Below are 23,584 nucleotides of genomic sequence, written 5' to 3' on the forward strand. Positions count from 1 at the left end.
TAAAAACATCGTTTCACCAAAGCGAGTGTAATTTCGCGCACACTCATTTTGCGTGCCGTCATATTACAAAAGTCCTCCTGTTATTTTACCAAATAACAGGATTCCATCGGGCAATGAGCTTTAGATTGTCCATCATTTAACACAAACAAGCCGACAGTAGCCGTTGTCAAAAAAGGGGTTTGAAGGCTCATACGTGCGATCGGGGTGTTGTGCAACCCGATTTGCAGTCTTAAATCCAGAATGTCTGCATTCCCTTGGCAAGGACCAGTCCAGCTGTCAGAGTAAAATCACTGTTGGCTTTCCACAGTGGTTTTCGCTTGACCACAACAAGAGATATTTTAATTGGGACTTGAACCCATGACCTTCACATTGTGAATAATTATCAATCTGTCACAACACGACCAAGCCGGATAAAATAAATACTCGCCCACTGGGAGCGGCCGGTTATTTATTATTTATCTCCGTCATCCTCATCATCATCAATTCTGCTGGATGGAATTCCTTCCCATCCCCTCTCACCCCACCGACAACATCAATTGCTGCCTTCCCCGCTCGCGTGCAGCTGCAATTCGTCATCCAGCGATGTGTGTCTGTCGCTCCGCATCAACGCCAGTCCCCCCCGCCACCCCGTCGGAGCGTTCAATAAAGGCAGTTAAACACACAATCGACTTTCGCGACCAATATTATCCATAATAGAGGTTTTTGGGTGAGATTGCGTAAAATAGAAATGTGTCGTTCAACCCGCCTCCACCTGACATAGCTAATTAGTAAGGTTTGTGATGTAAACAGAACGTGCCAATTCGTATCGAGTACAGCACACCGGTGTGTTGGAGAGTAAATCCACAACATTTACAATCTGAGTACGGCGTTTCGCTGTTAATTACAACCAGCATCATCAGGCCACAGTCAGAGTTGTGGAAAAATCCTCCTGTTTCGGTCTTAAGGCGTTACGTTCAAGACAGGTTGCACGGCTGACATTTAACAATTCCCTCCCAGGCCCTCCCCCCCATCAAGCACCTATTCTTGGGTTCGCCTGACATCAGACGAGATTGTCTCGCCACGAACAACTCCGAAGCGGTCGCAGGATGAAGTTGTGTTTTTAAATCCGAGGGGACCCGTGGAGGATTGCCAAAGTTGATATACATCTCTCGTGCGACGCCCAGACTGTTTTTGATTTGGCTGTGACAAATGCAGTTTGTTAAGCCTCTTGCTTCCCTGCGCCCCCCACACCCGCCTCCCCCCATCATCCTCTCCATCAGCCCTGACCCCAGATTCATGAATCCAAGACACGTTACCACTTTCCAGCGAACGTAAATAACACACTCTTTGACTCTTGTCACAGATGCCATATTGTCAATGTCCTTTCAAACACATATCTTTACGTATGGATTTTATATTTCTAAATTTCCAGCCGCAACAAATTATGCCCTTGGGGATTTCTGGTCCAGGGGATGCTCGCTACAAAGCTTCCCCCCCCACCCTACCCCATCAACCGACAGGTTAATTAAATGGTTACTAATATAGAAGTGGCTCATGAGGCTAAGGCTCATGTTGTAGTTACTGAGTCAGCACATCTGAAAGCCAGACTATAATCTAGGCAGGCGCCTGCTTTTAAACCCTTTGCAAAGCACTGCCGGACGAAGATCTCCACGCTGTGTCAGCTACAGGTGTCGATGGAGCATACTTCACTAGTGTGGTTTGGAGGAAGTGATCAGGACTAGTTTCAGATATCACTCACTCCTGATGTTCGCCACGGCTGGGCATCGAACTCAGGTACTGTACTCAGGTCTCCAGGTTCATCATGTCGTGTGCTAACCACAGCGCCGCCAGTCCACCACCATACCGTAATTTATATCATTGTTCTTTATTGTCTCGATCTCATCAGTTGTCATGCCCTGCTGCTTGTGATATCATCGTAATTGCGAGGCCAAAGTAAAAGACCAAGCCCCAGCAACAGACCATCGTTGTCTGTCCAACTTCCCGGAGGCGGCAGTACGACTCGGGTCGCGTGTTTCCGCAGGAAGCGGAGGCCATCTACCTGTGGCTGCGTGAGTTTCAGCTGGAGCAGTACGTTGACAACTTCATCAACGCCGGCTACGACCTCCCCACCATCAGCCGCATGACCCCAGAGGTGAGGACTTGAACTCTGAGGTGAGGGCGTGACCCTGGGGATGAGGGTGTGACTCCAGAGATTCCCAGGTTGTCTTAAGGGCATGGCCCCCCACATGTGGTTGGCATTATATAAACACATTCCTGCGGAGGGAGCTGGTAGGAACGTTGGGTTGCTCGGTCAATGGCCAGGGTCAACGGTGGCGTGGTGTATTCCGCAAATATGCCCGACTGTGAGGGTGGGCACAAGCCGGCGTGAGTAGGTTAAACGTTGAGTTTTATAAGGGCACCACGGGGTGACCAGCCCCTCCCCACCCAGCCTCACCCCTCCCACCCCCCACCCAGCCCCACCCTCCCCACCCAGCCCCTCCCTACCCTCCCCACCCAGCCCCTCCCCACCCTCCCCTCACGACCCAGCCCCTCCCTCCCCACCCAGCCCCTCCCTGCACGACGGACGGATGGACACAATAATCCCCTGTGGGCTGGTGTAACCAGAGGTTCCTGCCAGTACAATTATAATAACGTGCAGCCCTTTGTCAGTCCACTGTTGGGTGAAGGCCTCCTCGCCAGTCAGTGTGGGATGATGAAGGGAACCCAGAACACTCGCCGCTGGCATTAGCGGCGGCCAGAAACCAAACGCGGTTCGGTGACACCACAGTGCGCTCTTCACTGTTCCGCTCCTCCGTCATGATGGCATTTACCCTGGAAATAAAAACGGTGTAATCGCTTTGTGAGTGCCACCCTCAGCGCTGGCCATGACCGAGTACGTTCCACCCCAGCGCGAGTCTGCATTTTCCGCTCTGTTGCTGATGTGCTAATGACATACGTCGACAGGCCGTTTTCTATTGTTGGAAACATCTGTCAGGCGAATCGATCTGTGACTCCGGCCAGATTGAGCCCCAGACCGAAGCCACGTTGGCTTCCCTCCTTTTCTCTTTCCCTGCAGAAGAGAATTGTCCATTTCACCCCCTATCTCGGCTGCGAGTGTTTTTTATGCATAATCGAGCACGTGAGTCCACATTCAGATGCCGCTTATGGCGGTAAGCCCGGGAAAAGTCAGCGAACACAAGGCGGGGATCGGCCAGTTCACTCCTCAGGGGTGCTTAGTGTCCATATCAGAGTGCTGAGCTCGCAGACACGAGATCCTTAGCTCGGCAGGTTCTCAATCACGGTGACTTCGTGGTGTCGGCCCAGCTACTGCTGACCGCACACAAACAATTGCAGTATTCCCTCGTTACTCGCGAGGGATGCGTTCCCGGAGATGCTCGTGAATTGCAAATTCCGCAGATAACAATATTGGCCTACTAAAATTACCTGAAATAAATACGTAAATAAGCTATTAAATACGTGACTATTTTGACATCAATTCTCTCCCATCACTTCATCTCATCACTCTCTCTCTCTCGGTGCAGTCGTCGAGTTCCAAATGCGACTCGCAGATAGCCAAAATCACGGATAACAAATTAGTGAATAAAGAGGGAACACTGTACACGTAATGTTTACTTAATTTGGGATATTGCGACTGACAACGACACTTATCGAAATATCAAATTGTTCTTGTTCTTCTCCTTCTTGGAATGGCTGTTGTTGATGAAGAGTGTCACCTTTAAAACGTCACGTTGAGGCGATGAGCCTAGAAAATCGCGTCACGAGTAGCGGACAGCATATGCGATTGTTTACGGGCGATACGGTTGGGCAGCATCCATTGCTGGGAACAAATAAAATGCCTCTCGGGGTCGCTTCAGAAGTAGCAACATGACATCGCCTCCCAGGGGATCCTATTGACCTCAGTTCCACGTTCACTTTCTCAAGATCTCTCGTGGTTTGTTTTCTCGCTCGCCCATAGGACCTGACTGCGATTGGTGTGACCAAACCTGGACATCGCAAGAAAATCACGTCGGAGATCAGCAAGCTGAACGTGCAGGACTGGCTGCCGGACTACAGACCGGTCAGTGCACCGATCGCGCGGGATGGGAAACGGCCCACCCGCTTCAGTTGAGTGTGGAGAACTAGGTCCTAAATGAAAAACTCCAACGCGCATCATTTGAGTGTGGAAAGCCTGGCCATCGGTGAGAAACGCCCACCCGCATCAGTCGAGTGTGGAGAACGTGGCCTTAGGTGAGAAACGCCCACCCGCATCAGTTGAGTGTGGAGAACGTAGCCGTAGATAGCTTAGTACAGGGGTGGCCAACCTCTAACAGACCAAGAGACAAAAAGTACCTGTGAGTTCTGCACAGAGCCAAGTGTATATATACAGTGAGTGCATGTATTAACAGTTTTTCCACACAGCACGGTAGATATTCATTATTCTTTGCTACTGTCCTTCGATAGAGCCGCGTACGGTGGATTAAAGAGCCGCATGCCGCTCGGGAGATGCCAGTGGGCCACCGCTCGCGCGGCGGCAATCCACGCTGAAAGTATTTCATTAATACTTTTGACATCTCGTCTCACCGCTTGCTAAAGCAGCGGGCATTCCCCATTACAACGCACAGCAGGACTCTTCGCCGCCATTAGGGATTTATTACGTCAACGGAGACGCTGGTGCGATGGTTAGCAGCGCACAGTCCTCGCAATCAATTTTAGAGGTCTCCGGTTCGATCTCAAGGCGCGGCAGTTGAAACGTTGGTGCGAGTTTCTTAAATGCCCCCCCCCCCCCACCCCACGCCGCCTCTGTCCACCCAGCAGTGTGAGTGGGTTCACCACAGTGAGTCGATCGGCAGGTCGCGTGCGTTCGGGAAAACCGTGGGTACCTCTTTTCCAGAAGGCGATCTGGCCAGCATGGCAGAGTCGACTCAAATGTCTTCTATGCAGGATGTCCAAGAGCTCCCGTCGCCAGTAGTCTCTGTTGTGCCAGGATTAGCGATTGCAGAGGCTGCACCTTCATCTGCTTGACCCCGACTTCCGTGCCGTGCGTTGCGGTGTGCTGCAGGCGGGACTGGGGGAATGGCTCGCGCTCATCGGCCTGGCCCAGTACCATGCCACGCTGGTGGAGAACGGCTACGAGAAGCTTGAGTTTGTGTCCGAGATCACCTGGGAGGACCTGCACGAGATCGGCATCACCAAGCTGGGTACGCCTCCCCAGTCCTGCAGCGTACACTCACACATTCATTCTGGGCGCCACGGTGGCGCAGGATGTTAACTACCTCGCCTGGTATACAGGAGGTCGTGGGTTCGATCCCGACCCTTGCCGCCTGCTGTATATTTGGAGTTTGCGTGTTCACTCTCCCCATAGTCGCGTATATTTTTCTCAGGGTCCTTTTGGTTGAGATATCATTAGTGGCCAGGTCGCTTTCTGAAATTGTCAGAGTTTTATTCATAGTTCATAGTTTTCATTCATTCATTCGTCAATCATTCCTTCGTTGCATGGTGGATGATCCGGTTGAGTTTGTAGGATTTTTCACACGTGAGAACTTGAGATTTCATCCTGCATGGAAATCCTGGGATTTAAATCAAGTGGCTGAATTTAATTTGGGTTGCCACCTGTTCCTGATTTTCCCAGTAGGCGGAAAGGAAAACCACGGAAGGTGTTTAATGCAACCCAGGGTTGCCACAATTGAGGTAAAGGAAAGCAGGACATGTGGGAAGAAGAACAACAATATATCAACATCTCACAGTACCGGAATACTAGGGGAGAACTGCTTGTAAATGCACCGTGTCTTGAGTAGTGGTATTATTATTACCCAACTGACAATAACCAGGATTTTTTTACATCCCCGGAAAGAATTACAGATTTCCCAGGACAGCTACGATTTCACAATGGGGACAATCCTGGGAAAACCAGGACTACTGGCAAGCCAAATACAACCCTTCCACTTAGCACGCAGGATGAAATCGACTTCTTGTGCGTGAAACTCACTACAGTCTCAACCTTACCATCCATGCGGATCAGCAGTAGAACTGTAAAAACATGTTTTTTTACACATTTCAAATATTCCCCCCTGCGTTATAATGCGACTCATCCAAGCCTCGAAAGCAACATTTTTAAAAGGGTCGTGGACCCAACCTGGCTTGTCGTGAAACACTTTGAGGTGCATTGTGAAAGAGTGCCACCTCGTGGTGAGGAGAGAGAGAGAGAGGCCTGCTGAATGCAATCCTGGCAAGTAAAGTGTCGTCGCGGCCATTTCCCAAGTGACGTTTCTCAGTGTTGGGAGTGGAACCTGAAGAGTGGGTGAGTGGAGGCTTTCGGGTTAGGTCGCTGTAAAAATGCGTGTCGCTGAACCCTCCCCCGCCTGGTACAGCCGATTAATAAAATTGACACGTGAATCAAACGCGCCAAATGTATCACAACCTCAGAAGCACCACCGATGTTGTAGTTGGAGAGGAATATCACAAGATGTATGTCCAGCATCATCAGGTTAACAGGTCACTGGAAATGTATAACAAGAGTGGGTGTTTCTTCATTAAGTGCCTTGATTTCTGGAGTAATGGCATATAATCGGAAGATGGTAAAGTGGTGACAGTGGTTGGTGAACTGGGCTATGAGCCCATAGGCCTGGGTTTGATTCCCAGTCAAGGCTAACACGAGTGGCGGTACTGAGCTCCCCTCTTCAGCAACCCGCAATGACGAGCGTGGTGAAGTATGGTCAAAACACCTCCAACTCAGCAGTGGCTTGACAAAGGGCCGTGAATCATGATTACAATTTAATGCGTAGACAAAACGCCATTCATAATCTATAACAATCTCGAATTGCGATTTGATTCCAGAATATATTTTCTGGTCTTGTGTTTACCATTGCGTTTGTGTTTTTTTTATTTGTTCGGATGTCTCTGCTCCTTTGCCCAAGGCATACAATTTGCATACCATTCGAAAAAAATGCATAAAATGTAAAATTATTCTCACACGCGCCGTTCTACGCGTGCATTGTGAGCATGTTCCCGGCTCCCCTAAAGGAAGCCACAAACCCCGTTTGCACGATCGTTACCATGGGGGACGGTAAACCGGTGCCCCTGGACGACCGCTCTCTTACGTCTCTCCGCCCCGCAGGTCACCAGAAGAAGCTGATGCTGGCCGTGCGGCGGCTGAGCGAGCTGCAGCGCTTTGAGGAGCAGCACCAAGCCCGTCTGGAGGGCGCGGTCGCCGCCAGCGGCACCCTCAAGCGCCGCCCGGGCCCGGCGTCCCCGGCATCGACCACCACCATGGCGATCGTGTCGCACGGCCCGGGGGGAGACCCTGGCTCTCCTTCGCCGGCGCAGCCGCTGCTGCCCCAACCGCCGCATCACCCGCAGCCCGGCTCCCCGGCTTCGTGCCGCTCACCAAAACTGTCGACGTTCCAGGACAGCGAGCTGAGCCCCGAGCTGCAGGCCGCCATGAGCGGCGTCGCGTGCCTGGCGACGCTGAGCCCCGGCGTGACGCGGGACAGCGCCGGGCTGGTGGCGCGTGCCATCCGCTACGGCGGGGACGTCTCGGCGAGCCAGGAGAGCCTCGGCGGCCGTTCTGGCGGCTCCGGGAACTCGCAGCCCACGGCCGTGGTGCTAGCGTGCTCGCGCGCCTCCAGCAACTCGCAGGAGAGCCTGGGCGGCGGGGGCGGTGGCCTCCAGGCTCGATCTGGCTCGGGACCGATCCTAAACACGGGCGGTGGAATAAGCCCGCACCATCACCACCAGCAGCAGCAGCATCATCATCATCACCAGCAGCTTCAGAATCAGCAGCATCAACAGCAGATGTATCATCAACATCAGCAGTGGCACTACCAACAGCCTCTTCAGCAGCAGATGGGCAGGGACGGCGCCGGTGGCGGCGGCTGCGGTGAGGGAAGCGTCGTCTTCCCCCCAGAGCAAAGGAGCAGCGGTGCCACGGCCGGCCCGGCCGTGCAGCCCAAGCCCAGGCCTCCGCTCGCGCAGCAGTGGAGCCTGCCAAGCCAGCCCTCCCCGACGTTCAGTACCTTCACGCCGCCACACACACCGACCAAGGCCCCGCTCGCGTCCCCGTCTCCGCAGAGCCTCACCCCCCCCCGCACGCCGGGATCGCGTGAGGCCGCCGCGACCTCCCCGCCCCACCCGCCGTGCTCCCCGCAGGCGTTCGTCTTCCCCTGCCCGGGTGGCGGCAAAGCCGGCAAGCCGCCCGGCGCGGCGGGCCACAGCCCAGCCCGGCCTCGCGACGTCGTGCGGACGCCTCCGTATGCGCGGCAGCAGCAGCGGCAGCAGCAGCAGCGGCAGCTACAGGACTCCCCACGCTCCCCCGTGGCGTTCCCATTCCCGCCTCCGCCCGCGACCAAGGGCCCGGCCTATGCCCAGACGCGCTCCGAGCCTCCCACTGGACCCGGCACCACGCGGCTCGCCGGTGCCATGCCCGTGCTTCCGCTGGAGGCCGGGGTGGCGGTAAGGCCGGCCAAGAAGCGCTCGCAGAGCCTGAGCCGGTACGGGGGCGGCGCCGCGTCGGACGGGGAGCACGAGGCGGCATCGGCGGCGGACGACGAGCCGCGGCCGTTCTCGTCCGACGCTCTCTTTACGGTGGCGCCGGCCGGAGGAAAGTACGGGCCGGGTTCCTACGCCACGCTGGGCCGGCGCGTGGGCCGCAGCCATTCGGTGCGGGGCCGCGGCTTCCCGCTGCCGCCACCGCCGGACGCCGGGGACGGCACCGTCAACCGAAGCCACTCGTTCGCCGTGCGGCAGCGTAAGCGGGGGCCTCCGCCGACGCCTCCCAAGCGCTCGAGCTCCACCGTCGCCTCGGGATCCGCGCTCGCCGACACCCAGGACCCGGAGGCCGAAGGCGAGGAGTGGCGGCTACAGCGGCGGCGGCGGTGGGAGGAGGACGTCGTCCCCCCGGTTCGCCGGGACGCGCTGGAGAAGAGCACGGACTGGAACGGCAACAAGCTGTCGGAGGCGAGCGGCGGGCCGCCGAGCGTGCGTAGCATCGCCGCCATGCTGGAGAAGTCAGCGCTCGGAGGCCTCGTCCCGGCGTGCTCGCCTGAGAGCCCTTCCCCCGGCGAGACGCGCAAGGTCAGGGCCGCATTGCCGCAAGCCGACGCCGACAGCGACCGTGCCGCGCACAGAGACACGCCGATGCCCAGGGTCGATGAGGCCCTCTCGGCCCACGTCGTCGGCAAGGACGCAACGGATAAGAGCTCGCGCTCGCGGTGCCAGCTCGAAGACCGTTTCGGCACCGGACACGGTAAACCGGACGGAGCGCCTGCCGTGCGGCGCGTGAGCAGCGCGAAGAAGGCGGAAGTGGCCAACGTGCCCAGGGACGCGGCCGTCCCTGCCGCCATGCACTGCAAGAACCGGTACAGCGCGGCTGCGAGCGTCGACGCAGCTTCGTCGGAGCTTAAAACGGGCGCTCGCAAACGGACGACGAGCGAGCCGCCGTGTGCCTCGCCACGCTTGGAGGTCGGAGTTCAGAAAGCCGCCCCCGAAGGCGGCCTCCCTCCGGCAAAGCAGCTGGGAATGGAGAGCAGCCCCTGTTCTTCTCAGGGAAGCTCGGCGGAATCCATCCCGTTCGCCGAGGAGGGAAACCAGACCATCAAGCAGCGGCCCAAAAACGGCTGGTCTCCGACGAGGGGCGAGGCCCTGGACTACGAGGGCAACGTCATCAAGGGTGAGGCCCTGGGCCCGACCCACGGCGACGGGTCGAGGAACGTGGACAACGCGGCCTTCCTCGCGTCCGTCGAGGACCCGTCCGCTTTCGAGCAGGGGCTGGGCGCCCCGGAGATCAACCTCACGGAGACGGACACGGTCAAGCGAAGGCCGAAGGCAAGGAGCCCTCAGAAGAGCGGCGAGGCCGCCGTGGCCAGGGTGCAGCCGAGGGCGGCTGCGCAGCCCCCGCTGCCGCCACCACCGCCGCCGTACCGCGGTGCCGAGGCTGCCCAGCTCCCCACGGGGACGGGAGACCGGGCCAAGCCCACCGTCTCCCCCAAGCCGTCTGCCACGTCCTTCGGCCAGACCAGGCCTCCCGGACCACCGCCTCCACTCATGAAGAAGCCCTCCGTGCACTCGTCCACCGGCAAAGGTCATGACCTTTTCACTGCGCTCAATCGCAGGGGGGGGGGGTGTGATTAAAGTGCGGTGCCATCTTGTTTTTAAAATATATATGGATATTTACGTTGATGTTAAAATGTAACGGCTTACTTTAGTGAGTGCATTATCACAGAATGCGTGATTTTTCGCTTTCAAGAGTGTAAATAAATTGTCCGTATTAACAGTTTATCATATTGGAACCTACCTGTTAAGTCGCATTTATTTGAATCAGCATCATTAGCATCATCGTCGTCACCATCACAATTATAATTAGCATTTCTCATTCAGAGAAACTGCGGAGATGTCGATTCACATCGAAGCAGCTCACACAGGCCTGGGAAGACGATGACCAATAATACGCGACGGTTTTGGCTCTGTTTTCCTGTTCAGACGGCAGCAGGGACTATCCACCGGGAAGTTTGCCCCCTCCGCCGCCTCCACCTCCCATGTCGGTCAAAACGGGCACCGCTGCGTCCCCCTCCGAACAGGACGTCGTCTTCAAGCGCGATGCCGGCCGACCTCACAAGAAGCCACCCCTGCACGCTCACCTCTTCTCCTCCGAGCCCTCCAACAACAGCAGCAGCAGCAACCAGAGGTCGGTCCCTCACTCGCCAGGGAGAATGGAAGACCCTGCAGCCACACCGGTAGAGAAGAGCCGCGCCAAAGCGCCGGTTAGGGACGATCGTGAGCGTCCGCCGGAGTCGCCCGGGGGCGGCAGGGAAGCTGCGACGGTGGCGGCCGGTGATGGCGGGAGGCCCGAGTTGCGGTCGGGCATGACCGAGGTGGCGCAGCACCGGCTGGAGGAGACGAGCGCGTCGCTGGCCGCCGCGCTGCAGGCCGTGGAGGATACGCTGCGCCACGACGGCCGGTAAGACGGAGATGTGTGCGTGCGTGCTTGCGTGTGCGTGCGTGTGTGCGTGTGCGGCGAGTGGCGGAACAATGTTCGCGGAGCCTCAGCCACCATCTGTGGATGAGACCAGGTTCTCAGGTGCAGCGAGTTGAACTTTCTTTTCAAGAAATGTACTTAATTCACTTTCTATGATTGTTCATGCGCTGCTTTTGATTTGCGGGTGTTTGTGCTCATTTTTTGTTTTTAAATGACGTTGTTTTGCGCTGATTTCTATTCGCTTCGTTGATGTACTTCAATGTTGATAGAATGTCTTATTTTGGTGACCCAGATCACATTCCTATGGTGGGGACAACCACCCTTTCACCCATATGTACACGCACGCACACACACACAAAAACAAATACGAAGAAAGATCCCACCGTATAGCCTTAACAGACGTTTGAGTCAATTGCTATTAGCAAACACTAATGAATGCGGGCACGGCACACGAGGAGGTGCGTGGCCAGCACTATGCTCATCCGCCTTACCAGATACTCAAATATTTGAGGCTGAGGCGACCTAGGCGATGCAAAGGACTGATTAAAATTATTGTTACTGGTGTTAGCCATGAGCGGGAATGGAACTCATAGTGCAGTATGCTAACCGCACGCTAACCACTATGAGTTCGATTCCCACTCATGGCTAACACCTGTGACGATTATTTGAACCGGTCCTGGGCATCCCCTGGGTCGACTCAGCCAACCGCTGCACTATCGCTCACACACACAACCCTAAACACAACAACCCGGTCTCATTGGCTCGCACGCGTGCCACTCTCTCTTGCAGTGGCGACGGCAAGCCTCGGCCCACGGGAAATCTCCTGGACGACATCGGCAGCATGTTCGACGACCTCGCCGACCAACTGGACGCCATGCTGGACTGAGGGGCGTGGCCGCGGGAATGTCCTCGCTCAGCGGAGCGGGCATCGTGACGACCATGCCACAGCCGTGCCACGGCCGTAGCGTCGGAAATTTAAGCTCATCGATGGCGATCTGTGGCCAGGTCGCTTCTGGTTAAAGAGCGAAATGGCTCAGTGCACCTTGCCTGGAAAAAATAATAATACGTAAGTTTAGTTGAGATCAGCGACGATAACGTTGAATAATGTGCGTTTAGAGGGACCCCACGCTAGAGCTCCCTCTCGTGGAGAGGCCTTTCGGCCAGCGGTGGCGTAAGGAAGCGATTACAGGTCTGCAAGTTTGCCTTTTCGTGTCGTGCATTGTTTTCTTTTTAAATAGCAAAGTCAAGCCGTGACGGAAATAACTAGAGGTCGGTATTCAAATCCACATCACTACAAACATTATTGTAAGTGTTCTGTCGTGTCAGATTGCTAGAAGTTTAGAAACAAACAAAAAATATATAGATGGAATAGGTTTTATTTTGTATTGGTGCAGTAGTTATATGTGATTTCGAACAGTTAATGAGCCTAGAAAATAACATTTAGTACCCACTATATAGTGCTTACTGGATATTCTTGAACGTGATGTCGTCTGAGATTGGCTTTTGTGTATACAAATCTAGGATCACGTGCATATGCCTGAACATTGTTAATCTGAGCAAGTGCCAATTTACCCACGAATACTGAGTGGTTTTTCCAGTCAGTCAGTCGTGCAACAGCACCCGGCAGCTGACATGCTTCCCGTGAGGACAGCTAATGTCAAAAACATGAACGACGTGCCCTCCTCTAGGATGGGCAAATAAATCACTCATCGGAGATATAAGAAAGCTAATATATATATTTTTTGCAAAATCACAGAAATCGTATATGCATATACATCACATTGTAAGTTTAAAATTGCCTTTATGATAAAATCATAGGTTTTTTTGAACAGAATAGCAGACTTAGATGATGTACTACTTAGAGTGCAATTGCAAATAAGAGTATCATGACAACTAACAGTGTTTATTGTATACCATATATATAATACCACCACCATCCCGATCACCACCATCATCGTAAGCTATTGCAAATTGGTTCTCGCAACTTTGCATTGGTGTTAGTCGAAGAGCTCCCTGACAGTTCAATAATTGTGGTCATTACCAGCAAATCCACCAAGTTAATTATTTCAGGAAAATGTAATAAATATTTGCTCCCCCTTATTGCCTTCACGGAATCTTGCAGTGCCCGAACGATCATCTGCACACTTATTTTTATAATGACGTTCCCACTGCGCAGTATAATGGGGAGTGAAGATGAATCAGAATTTGCAATTATCTATCTCTGCTCCAGAAACAAGCGATATCTGTTTGGGCCACACAAAGAAGTGTTTAATTGAATTTAACGCAAGATCCCTCTTGCTGGTGGAACAGTATAACATACTTCTGTTTTTTTTATGCAAGATACCCAAGGTTTTAATACCGTAGGTTCTTAGCTTCTTTGAAAAGCAGTTGATGTGCAGGCCAGAAGTTGTAAGGTCAAAGTGATTTCCTGCTCAAATGAGCATTCACGTGTAATCATCTCATGTTTACAGCCTTAGCCAGTTGTGAAAAGTCCATATTCCTATGGTGGGGACAAATATATCCGTAAGACAACTGCTGTTGACTTTTGCACAAAGCAGTAAATCGTTTACCTTCCCCAAAGGGATGATAGGCTGAGTCAACCCCCAACCAGGATTTGAACTCGCAATCTTCCGACTGCAAGCCGCTTGCTCTACCACCACCACCACCACCACGTGCACCATGTGCAGATGCTGGATGAATTATTTCTTCACAGGATCACGAGAGTTGGCGATGGTTTGGGGAGGCTTTCATCAAGCGGTGGCTTGACCATGGCTGACTGACGATGACGATGATGATGGTCATCGTGATTTGGCTTTGTTCCTTACCAGAAATGGCGCAGGGCAAAATCCCGTGTGAAGTGTTCATTGTATTGCACGATCACTTGGCCAAAATCTGATATTGCTTTTAGGGCCTTGGGGTTACTTTGCGTTCCAACGGAATTCCAGTTGGCGGAGCATTTTAAGATAAAGAGTTATAATGTAGAAGTGTGTTTAGATCAAATGTTGCCTACTCAATTCCGATGGATGTCAATGGGGAATTTTACATCGAACTCCATTGTGAAATTTTTAACGTATCAATAATGTACATTAACCTTCATATTTATAATGACAACAATATACTGAATAAGTGGTGATCATTTTCGTGCAAATTGTAATAATAACATTACCACAAGTCGCCGTTATATCTACATAAATAACAATAAGGTTACATTGTATAATGATTGCATTGCATCTGGGATGATAGAGATTGTGAATCTAAAACGTCAAAGAAAACCGCTTTTTTTTAATACGCCTTTATATTTTCCCAGAGAGCCATATTGACTGTGGTCCACACAACGTGGGGAAACTAAATATCTGGTTATTTTGTATTTGTTAAGTGCCATATTTGTATATAACGGCAACGATAATTACACGATTACATAGGTATTGTGGCCATGAATTACTTGAACGTGGTCGAGAATTTAAGTATTCTTTTCTTGCCTATAAGTACAGCTGCGATCTCTGCCTGTCACATGTTGTAATGCAGTGTTTATTCCCTATATATACACACACACACAATATATATTACACACTGCGGTGTATGCGTAAAAAAAGCCACAGGTTTCATACTGTAGTTATTACTCGTAACAACTTTGTAGCATATACAGTTTTTAAGAAAAAATAAACTCCAAGACTGTAATTCGGCACGCACACGCGCCGCACACACACACACACAGCTGCATCGATGCATACTGTCAATAATTGGGGAGAACCAGCTTCTGACCGAGACGCAAACCTCGCCTGCGCACACGACGCGCACTTCACGCGCAAGCTCTCGGGCAACTTTGAACGCAGCCCCCGAGCGCGCGCGGTGCGAATTTCCGTCGGCAACGAATGAGGAGGGACATCGCGCCGACGCAGTTGCAACACCCCGCGCGCGCATAGACGCGCACACAACCCCTGCACATCCTGCAGCAGGAATACATCGCAGGCAGGGTTGTCAAAAGACACGTGGACCGTTGGCCACGGACGCCAAAATTCATGAGTTTGTATTTACCAGTATTCAAAGTCGAACAGACGCGTACCTTCAGATGGTGCGTTTTTTAAGATTTCTTTTTTGGAAAAAAAAAAATTCGATTTGAAATGCCACAAGTTAGTTCATAACTCGAGCATTGTTGCTACGGAGATTCGTGGAACACGTTAACAGGGACGCCGGTTTAGAATCGAGCAAAGAACGGGCCGATTCCTTGAATGCTTCTGTGAAAAAGTGTGGTGGTTGCCGTTGCTTGCAGGCGCTACCCCAACCAATGGCAGTGGCTTCATTACCAGGGAGGGCGACTGGGTTCGGGAAGCGATGCTTTGTGTAAACGTGTTTTAAGTTCCGCGAGCTGATTTAAAGTGTAAAAAAACCAAGGCATATTAATGGTTTCTGTCGCCAAAACTTGCCAAAGTTGAAAAAAAATACATGAAAAACTTTTACTTGTTTACCATTTGAAGTATTTTAAACATTTTATTGTTTTTTTTATTAACGTGTTTCCTAACGTAGTATGAGATATTACTATTAGTACTTTATTGAAAGCGTAAAATTGACAAGTACAGTATGCTTTTAAATTTCAATGTTGAAATGTTTTGTACAAATGTATATTCGAATAATCCTGGTTTATACTTCATAGCTTTCGATTTGTATTTACCCAGTCGAGCATTTCTTCATCGCTTAGCTTGACCACAAGGGTGAAGCCACCACCACTGATAATCGCCAGTGTAAAATCATGTTCCACGTTGTAAATGAACTTGCACGTTTTAACACATTGAGTGAGGTACCGATTTAAAAATTGATATAGTATTATAAAATCAAAAGAGCTTTGTCATTTCATGGAATAGCCCTACTTCAGGACCCGGATCAGGAAGCTCTGTAACGCGGGAGCTCAGGTTTTGTTCACGCCTCATGATGATGCTGGATGTAATTTCCAATGAAACGTAACAAAATAAAAAATTGTCAACATTTTGCTTACTTCTAAACATTCCTCCTGTCTTTCTGAAGAAGAAGCAAATCAGTTGGCACGTATTCCCACGTGCAAAATGTTTTATTTGATTGGCTGTGGTCGGGTGGTGGAGGGCTATAGTTACAAATGGACATCATACCTCCCCAATTATATAACACAATAAACTAAATTATGACTCGATATTGGTCGTGAAAGCATACGTACGAAATGCAATAAGCCATTCATAGCTTTCGTAGTCGATACATTCATTCGACCTTGTCTCGTTCATAAAGGAAATTCCATCTCAGTAATCTGCCACACAATTATACAGTTTATGGATGCACGAACAATGTGACACACAATTTTTTAATACTAAATGCAATTGGTTTAAAGAGCCTTAAATGTCTTCTCAAAGTTGGATTATAGTTTAACACCTAGTAGGCTTTCGTGACCAATATTATCCATATTATCGATTAGATCGCGTAAATATGAATGTGTCATTGAACACGCTGCCACCCGACACAGCCAATTAGTAAGAGTTGTCACATAAACAGAACGTGCCAATTTGTTAACTCGTTCAGCACACCGGCGTGTTGGAGAGTAACCCCACAACATTTACAATTCGAGTACGACATTTTGCCGGTAATTACAACCAGCTTCATCAGGCGAACAGACAGAATTTTGGCGAAATCCTCCTGTTTCGATCTTAAATATAATGATAAATCCAATCATCGTCACTTGTGAGCCAATCAAGCAATTGCATTACAATTGTTGACAATTACCGCACTATCATAGCCACGGAGAGACAGACATTTGATTTCAGCGAGAGAATTCCGATGAAGCGATTAGACTCTTGTTCACAAGTCTCCCTCCTCTGTTGTAGTTGTAAAAGGTTAACCCTTGGTGGTCGAACAGCCAATGTAAAAAAATAAAAAGTCCTAACTTCAGAGAATAATTTTTAAAAGTCCTCACAATGACAATGCTTGGTTATATCAAAAGATAATTTCACCGCAGTATAACATCTCATTTAAACTTTGATATACACATACACACATATATACAATATACCGTTTTACTAAATACAAGTATTACAGTTTTGAACAACTATATTCGTGAGAACAATCGTAACGTACAGTTTTACTTGCTATAAACTTTGCGCACGTTTATAAAAAAGAAAGTAAGCTAAATATCCGTCACGTTTCACGCTTTCCGAGCCCGTACACAGAGAGCACGCGCGCGCGCACAAACACACGTGGAGCAGCAGCAGCAGCGCCTTGGACCACGTGGCCGCTTGAGGTCAACTCCCACGACCCTTCATGTCGCTCCGGCGAGATTTCAAACCCTGCCCGCTCCTTCCCCCCAGAGGGGGTTGCCACCTTGGTCCTGCTGCCCCCACCCCCCCCCCCAGGGATTGTCCTCGTCGTGTGAGGAGGTGCCCTACATCCTGTGGAATATATCTATATACATCTTGCCAGGGGTGGTGTTAACAAGCTCCGGGTTTTTAGCAACGTATACATAATATACTCCACTGGAGACAATGCATTTACTGTACGTGTAATCTCTCCCTCGCCTGCTTATTGTCAGATGTTCTGCTTCTTCTGTGCATGGACACGTATCGGTTATCTCTCTACTGCGGGAGTGGCAATCCCCAGGTTCGACACCAACGGCGTAGGGGGCATCATAAAATCATCTAAATGGCCAACCCCGACTCTCTCCCCCACCTCTTACTACACTCGCCCGTCCGTTTCTCGTCAAGCAGGAGACTGCTATGACAGGATTCAGAGGATGGGGAGGTTTTCTTTTTAGAGGAGAGTTGATGAGTGGATGGTTTGTGGGGGGGGGGGGAAAGATATGAATTGTACAAAAAAACATTCAGAGAGAGAGAGCGCGCCTGTGTGTGGGGGTGTTTGCGTGTGAATTATTTTACAAGGTTCAGCAACAGATATAATGTATTGTACATCTTCCATAATACAGGTTATTTGGGTTCTAGCACAAGAAACCTGTATTATGGATGATATTGGTCGCGAAAGCCTACGTGATTGTACATCTGTTAATAATGTACTGGATTTTTGTTTTACAAGCTGTTCCTATAGACTCTCAATGGAAACCGCGTGCGGTTATTATACCGCCGTCGTATGTTGAGCATTGGCCTTCTGATTTAGACTTACACTTCGTGATCTTCAAAAAGAACGAAAATAAACTCGCCCCCCGTTCATCTACAGTTAAACATCTTCTTGGTTCTTTCGGTAAAGTCACGTAGAAGGGAAATAATAAAATAATATAAATAAAACATCATAAAATAAAATGCTCACGACGTTTCGGCCACAACACAAGCAGCCGTCCTCAGGTGAAGAAACAGAGCTGTCATTAGGACGCTGTCTTTCCGACAGCTCTGTTTCTTCACCTGAGGACGGCTGCTTGTGTTGTGGTCGAAACGTCGTGATAATTGTATTATGTTTTATTCAAATTATTGTATTATTTCCCTTCGACGTGACTTTACAGAAAGAACCAAGACGATGAATCCCTGCAGTCACTAAAGCTTTAAATCGAAATACAGTTAAACATGTTTTCATATGCGTTCGATGCGGGGCACACTTTGGTGAACTCCCAACACCCCCCCGTCAAAAAAAAACACAGATCACACTCGACCGAGTTTAATCCATGTCAAGTAATAATCTCCGATCACAGATTGCTGTACAATTTGATGTCTCATAGGAAACAGTGCAATAACTATTATGATTATTATCTAACAAAAAATATTTCAGCTGCGACAAAGTCCTTGGGGGATGTTTTCAGCTAGAATAGTTTTCGCCATTGTCACTCGCTCCTGATTCCCTTGAGGTTGAGTCCAAGTGTATGACCCCCCCCCCCTCCAAAAAAATGCTTTATTCCATTCTCCACAGCACCTGCCAAATGTCTGTGTGCGTTGACACAGCGAGGGAGGTGGGGGAGGTTATTTAGTTTGGGACGTACCATCACGACTACCTGGGGAGGAGGAGGGGGGTGTGGATTAAATGTTGGTCAACTTCCAATGGAACGTGATGAGTGACAGCGATATGTAGGTATTGTATATAGTTAAAGAATCGTTATAATAAATCTGTATACGACTCGGCGTTAGCCATCATGAAAGTACTTAAAAGTCTGCCGCGAGAAGAAAAAAAACAAGCGCAAAAAAATTGCATCGTCCGCTTGACGCTATAATTCCGTCGCTGTGTGCAGGCGGTTAAAGCTGTCGCCGAGTAGATTTAACCATCGCCTCTGCTGTGTGGTGGCATAGAGCTGCTTGCTGCGACGTCACATACACCACGGGGGAGGTGAAAGTTCAGACGGACGTTGTTCCGAACGACCGTCGATTTGTGAGCAGCGGAGTCGAGCGAATTCCGCTCGCTGCGTGAAGTGAGTTCTTGGCGCTTTGCTCGATTGCTTTGCTCCCCCCCCCCCCCAACTCTGTCTCGTGAAACCTTCCAGGGCAGAACGGTGGCGTTCGGTTGATCGTACGTAGAGAGAAAATACTGCTTTAGTTCCAGAGTCATAATGCAACAGCAGCAGTAAAATATGTGGTGGGTGGCTTGGGGAGCGGTGGGGGGGGTGAGAGGGTCTTCATTTAGCAGTGGATTTATCCTGGCTGATTTGATGACGAACAATTATTGAATTTGCACACACGCACGATGCCTGGTCATGAGAAGTCGCAAAAATGTAGTGCCCAACCCATACCTGCCAACCCCGCATCATTGCCTACCTTATAGCAGATCAATTCAGATCTTATTGGTCACCTCGTGCCCCTTATAAATCTCAACGTTCATCCTACAAAGTCCCATCACAATCAAGAAACACACAAATAGACTAAACAAAAATGTTGCCCTATTGAATCGGCTGTTGCGCCGTATAGACCTGAAAACTCAATTCCCCTGTACAAGAATGCGGGGCAAACCGTGTGGTTGACAGGTATGCCCAACCCCCATCCTCTTTAATGTTTACGAGTGAAAACTTTAAAGCTTTTGAAGCCCCTTCAGGGCAGACATATTGCTATCCCACACGCTTCGTTGGTGGCACGCGCTTTCCCATCGTGCATCCTGATCCACGGACATATATCTGTTGCATGGCGGTGAATCAAAATTGTTTCACGTTTTGTAAGAGCTTGCAATGTAGCCAAGTCGAAGGGAAAGCTGCGTTTAATATGGGGCGGTGTTTCTGCTCAATCGTTGGTGACCCTGGGGGGTTGCTCTGTTCACTTAGTTGGCCATTCTCGGTGGTGCGTGATATCCCTTTCAAGGTGTACTTCATATCGGCTGGTTTCACGGCTCCCAGGTGCGGCTGTCATGGTCACCTCGCGCGCCTGCTGCAACAGTGCAGAGACGTTCGTTAAAGGCGACCATTCTAAAAGCCATCCGGCGCCAAACCTCTGTTGTTGTATTAAAAGCCTGCAAATGTGTCCATAACGACCCAGGTGCTTTGATGAATTCTAGACGATGTCTCTCTGCAGGCTGTGCATGCGTAAAATGAAGGGGTCGGTTCAAATGGTACACTCTGAAACCACGTGCTCCCACTTCTCACGACGAGGCAAAGGGATTATTACCCTGCTACCATCGCACAAGGCATTGCACAAGGCAGATCGCCCATTATAGTTCCACAAACTCGACGCACCTTTGTTGTGCTAATGGATAAATGTCAAAGGCAAAAAACACAGACACACACTCTTCATATGGATGCCAAGAAAACGTCACATCATTGCCATCGTAACACGGATGCGCTGCTGTTCAGGAGGTACAGCATGCTTTATTGTGAAAGCCAAGTGGGGGATTTAATCACCAATAACACTGGCGTCTCGAGCCGACTGGCGTCTCGAGCCGACTGGCGCACTGACATTTGAAAGTGCTCATCATGAATATCACTTCGTGGATTGTCAGCAAGTGGTTTAAGGGTATATACTAATGTCCACCGTAGCACTGTGGAATTTTCCACACGTGGCTGAAGGCTCCCCTATGAAACGAGTGCAATCGGAATGCTCGGTCGAGCATATATGTGCACGTAGATTGTATTCCATTCCAGTTATTTTTGTGAGTGTTAGGTTTGGTAATTGGCCAATGATGCAGTAAATAGTGTCACATGAAATGGCTATCAGAAGGTGTTTGGCTATTACGGGCCTTAAATCAGAAATTCGTTTTGTAGCCCCCCCGCCCCCCGCTTTTCAATTAATAAAATCCTAGCAAAATCCCAAGAAGAGATATAGATTATATCAATGTATATTGAGAGAAGAGATGTACAGACGAGATGGAGATGAGGGAGATGCATTGCCTTGTTAATGTTAATAATTAGGTTGTGCTTGTTATGAATAAATTTTGAATTTGGGCTGATATTTGATACATTTCAATATTTGTTTTTGCTATTCTGGTGATGAGGTGCCCTGGTCCTGGTTGGCGGGCTCAGTCTTTTCGTTGTGTTTCTAAGCCCTCTGCCGAAGTGCGTACGTACGTTGAACTTCTTATATATTATGGTGAACTTCTTTTGCACCGTACGTAGCCAACCGTGCTAATAGGGCGGGGGAGAAGGAACTAAACACAACAAGCAGCTCTAAGGCAATGAGTTTTTAACCTAGATATAAAAATTAGATAGCTCCCAGTGGCTTTCTAATCACGGTGGGCATTGCGTAACAATTTAAATGCGAGTGGCTTGGCAGTGAGCGTGGTGGCGACGTCGCCCAGCCACGACCTTTAACCCACGACTCGAACGATCCAGGCACCGGACATCAATTTCGGAGTGTACCATTCATTAGCGGCTGTGTCTCCCTCCATCTCCTTTCGACCCTATAATATTGTTCATCCTTACAGCGATCGCGTCCTTACTGCCACCGCTGTTTTCAAAGCGTTATGAAAGTTGACGACATGTTTATATATAAAAATATATATTTTTCGTGAACATATATACATGGGAATGTATCGACAATCACAACTGCGCTAAGTACCTAGTGAAGGTGCATTATATTGAAAGTCATGCGTTTTATATATTGCAGATTCCCATTTGTTTTAATTTCCCATTGTGTGAGAACATATATATATAAGTATTTTGTAAAAAAGATGAATGCTGAAAAGTAATTCTGAAGGAAACAGCAATTCCGGACATCATTGAGGGCTGAATATCGTTTATGTTTGTTGCATATCTCGTTTTTGCTGAGTATTCATTGTAAAACATTATTTCATGGTGTAGCACAGAGGTAAAACATGACAATGATTTTATGACGTCAAGTATATGGACAGCCAATGTAAATCATTTTGAAGACGCTTCTGCTGTAGTAATGCATTTCAAATAAAAATAAATGCCATAAAACCGTGCTCATGTAAATGCGAGCTGACGTTTTAACATTGGCACCATCATTTTCCATAAAATACAGCAAAGTAGTTTCAGTGGTTAAGATCACCTGTTCACTGTCCTATTTTGATACCACTAAACAAATATACAGGGCCTGCTCTCACCAGCATTCACCATTATAAACCAACACTCACCAATATGACGCCAGTACTCATGACCCAGCCAACGCAGCCTTGCCTGCCGGAAGAGCTCACCGATGGGACTTTGTCCAGATCTTTCAAGGATTTGTGAACTCCTCACACAATCCAGCCTGGTTAAACCCAGGATGGATCGTAGGCAGGCCAGCCGAAATGCTTCTAACCGGTGAAGATGTTGCATTCGGGAAGTCCATGATTCGCAAGCGTGGAGAGATGGGAGGGAATGACTGTGGCCAAGAAGACCCGAAGCTTCGTGTGGAGCGATGGGCCAGGTAGCTTCCACAGGTCTCACCAGGAGACACCAGTACTCACCAACACGATACCAAGACTCACCAAAGCTCGGCAGAATACTGCACGTGACTGAAGAGGAATGTTATAAATCCATTATTGCTGTGGTGGTGCAATAATCTTCTCGACAACCAGACTGTTTACTGTGCAGCAGATAATTACTTTTTAGGTGACCGTTTATTTGTGATTTAAGTATATATTTTCAAATATAGTAACTGGGAAAAGAATAGAGATTGGTCTATAATTTTTAGGATCTTCTTTGGAGCCATAAACTGGACGAATAAGAGTAGATTTCCACACCGTGGAAATGTACCTTCGGTGAGCGAGGTTGACAATGTGTGTGAGGGGTGCATAGATGAGATCTGCCGCAGCCACAAATGCAAACGCAGGCAGCTTCGTCTTCTCCCGTGGATGACGATGGCTTCATTGATGCGAGCTTATGCAGTACATCCAGTTCAGTCATGGGACTGAACGAGAAGTAGGACCGAACCCAGTGCCGTACCCGATGCACCAAACCTCTCCCACAGACGAGCGGGGAGACAGCAGCCAGGCGGTGAGCCGGCACTACCAACAATCGCCCAAGCTCTGCGGTTCTCTATACATTAGATATTTGCAGCCACTTACTGAGTGTTTACATGTGGGGGGAAACCAGTACACTCGCAGAAAACGAACGAATGTGAGCAAGGGGGCAACGTTCTATCCCGTGCAGATGAAACAGATTCCACAGTTGTGTTCCACTGCCTCCTGGCAAGCCAGGGTATGAAGGGAGATTGCACACTTGCTCTTGGATTTGCTGAGATTATTTATATCATGGGGTAGGCAGTGACAAAGTCCTTGGCTCACTTAACACGAACATGCGGTCCAATACATTGTACATGCAGGGAT

At 49.7% G+C, this 23,584-nt stretch overlaps 1 protein-coding gene across 4 annotated transcripts in view; it reads left to right on the forward strand.

The window, feature by feature from the left end:
* The window catches only part of LOC144944604 (caskin-1-like), a 405,395-nt gene extending 387,135 nt beyond the window's left edge, over window positions 1-18,260 (forward strand). For all 4 annotated transcript variants that reach the window (XM_078872907.1, XM_078872908.1, XM_078872911.1 and 1 more), the window contains 6 exons: window positions 2,021-2,131; window positions 3,956-4,057; window positions 5,039-5,177; window positions 7,094-10,054; window positions 10,453-10,930; window positions 11,738-18,260. In XM_078872907.1, coding sequence (XP_078729033.1) covers window positions 2,021-2,131; window positions 3,956-4,057; window positions 5,039-5,177; window positions 7,094-10,054; window positions 10,453-10,930; window positions 11,738-11,834 — 3,888 coding nt within the window. In that variant the 3' untranslated portion in view covers window positions 11,835-18,260. The remainder of the gene's footprint in view (window positions 1-2,020; window positions 2,132-3,955; window positions 4,058-5,038; window positions 5,178-7,093; window positions 10,055-10,452; window positions 10,931-11,737) is intronic.
* Window positions 18,261-23,584: the final 5,324 nt, after the last annotated feature.

The sequence above is a fragment of the Lampetra fluviatilis genome, chromosome 35 (genome assembly GCF_964198595.1).
Source record: "Lampetra fluviatilis chromosome 35, kcLamFluv1.1, whole genome shotgun sequence".
Lineage (NCBI taxonomy): Eukaryota > Metazoa > Chordata > Hyperoartia > Petromyzontiformes > Petromyzontidae > Lampetra > Lampetra fluviatilis.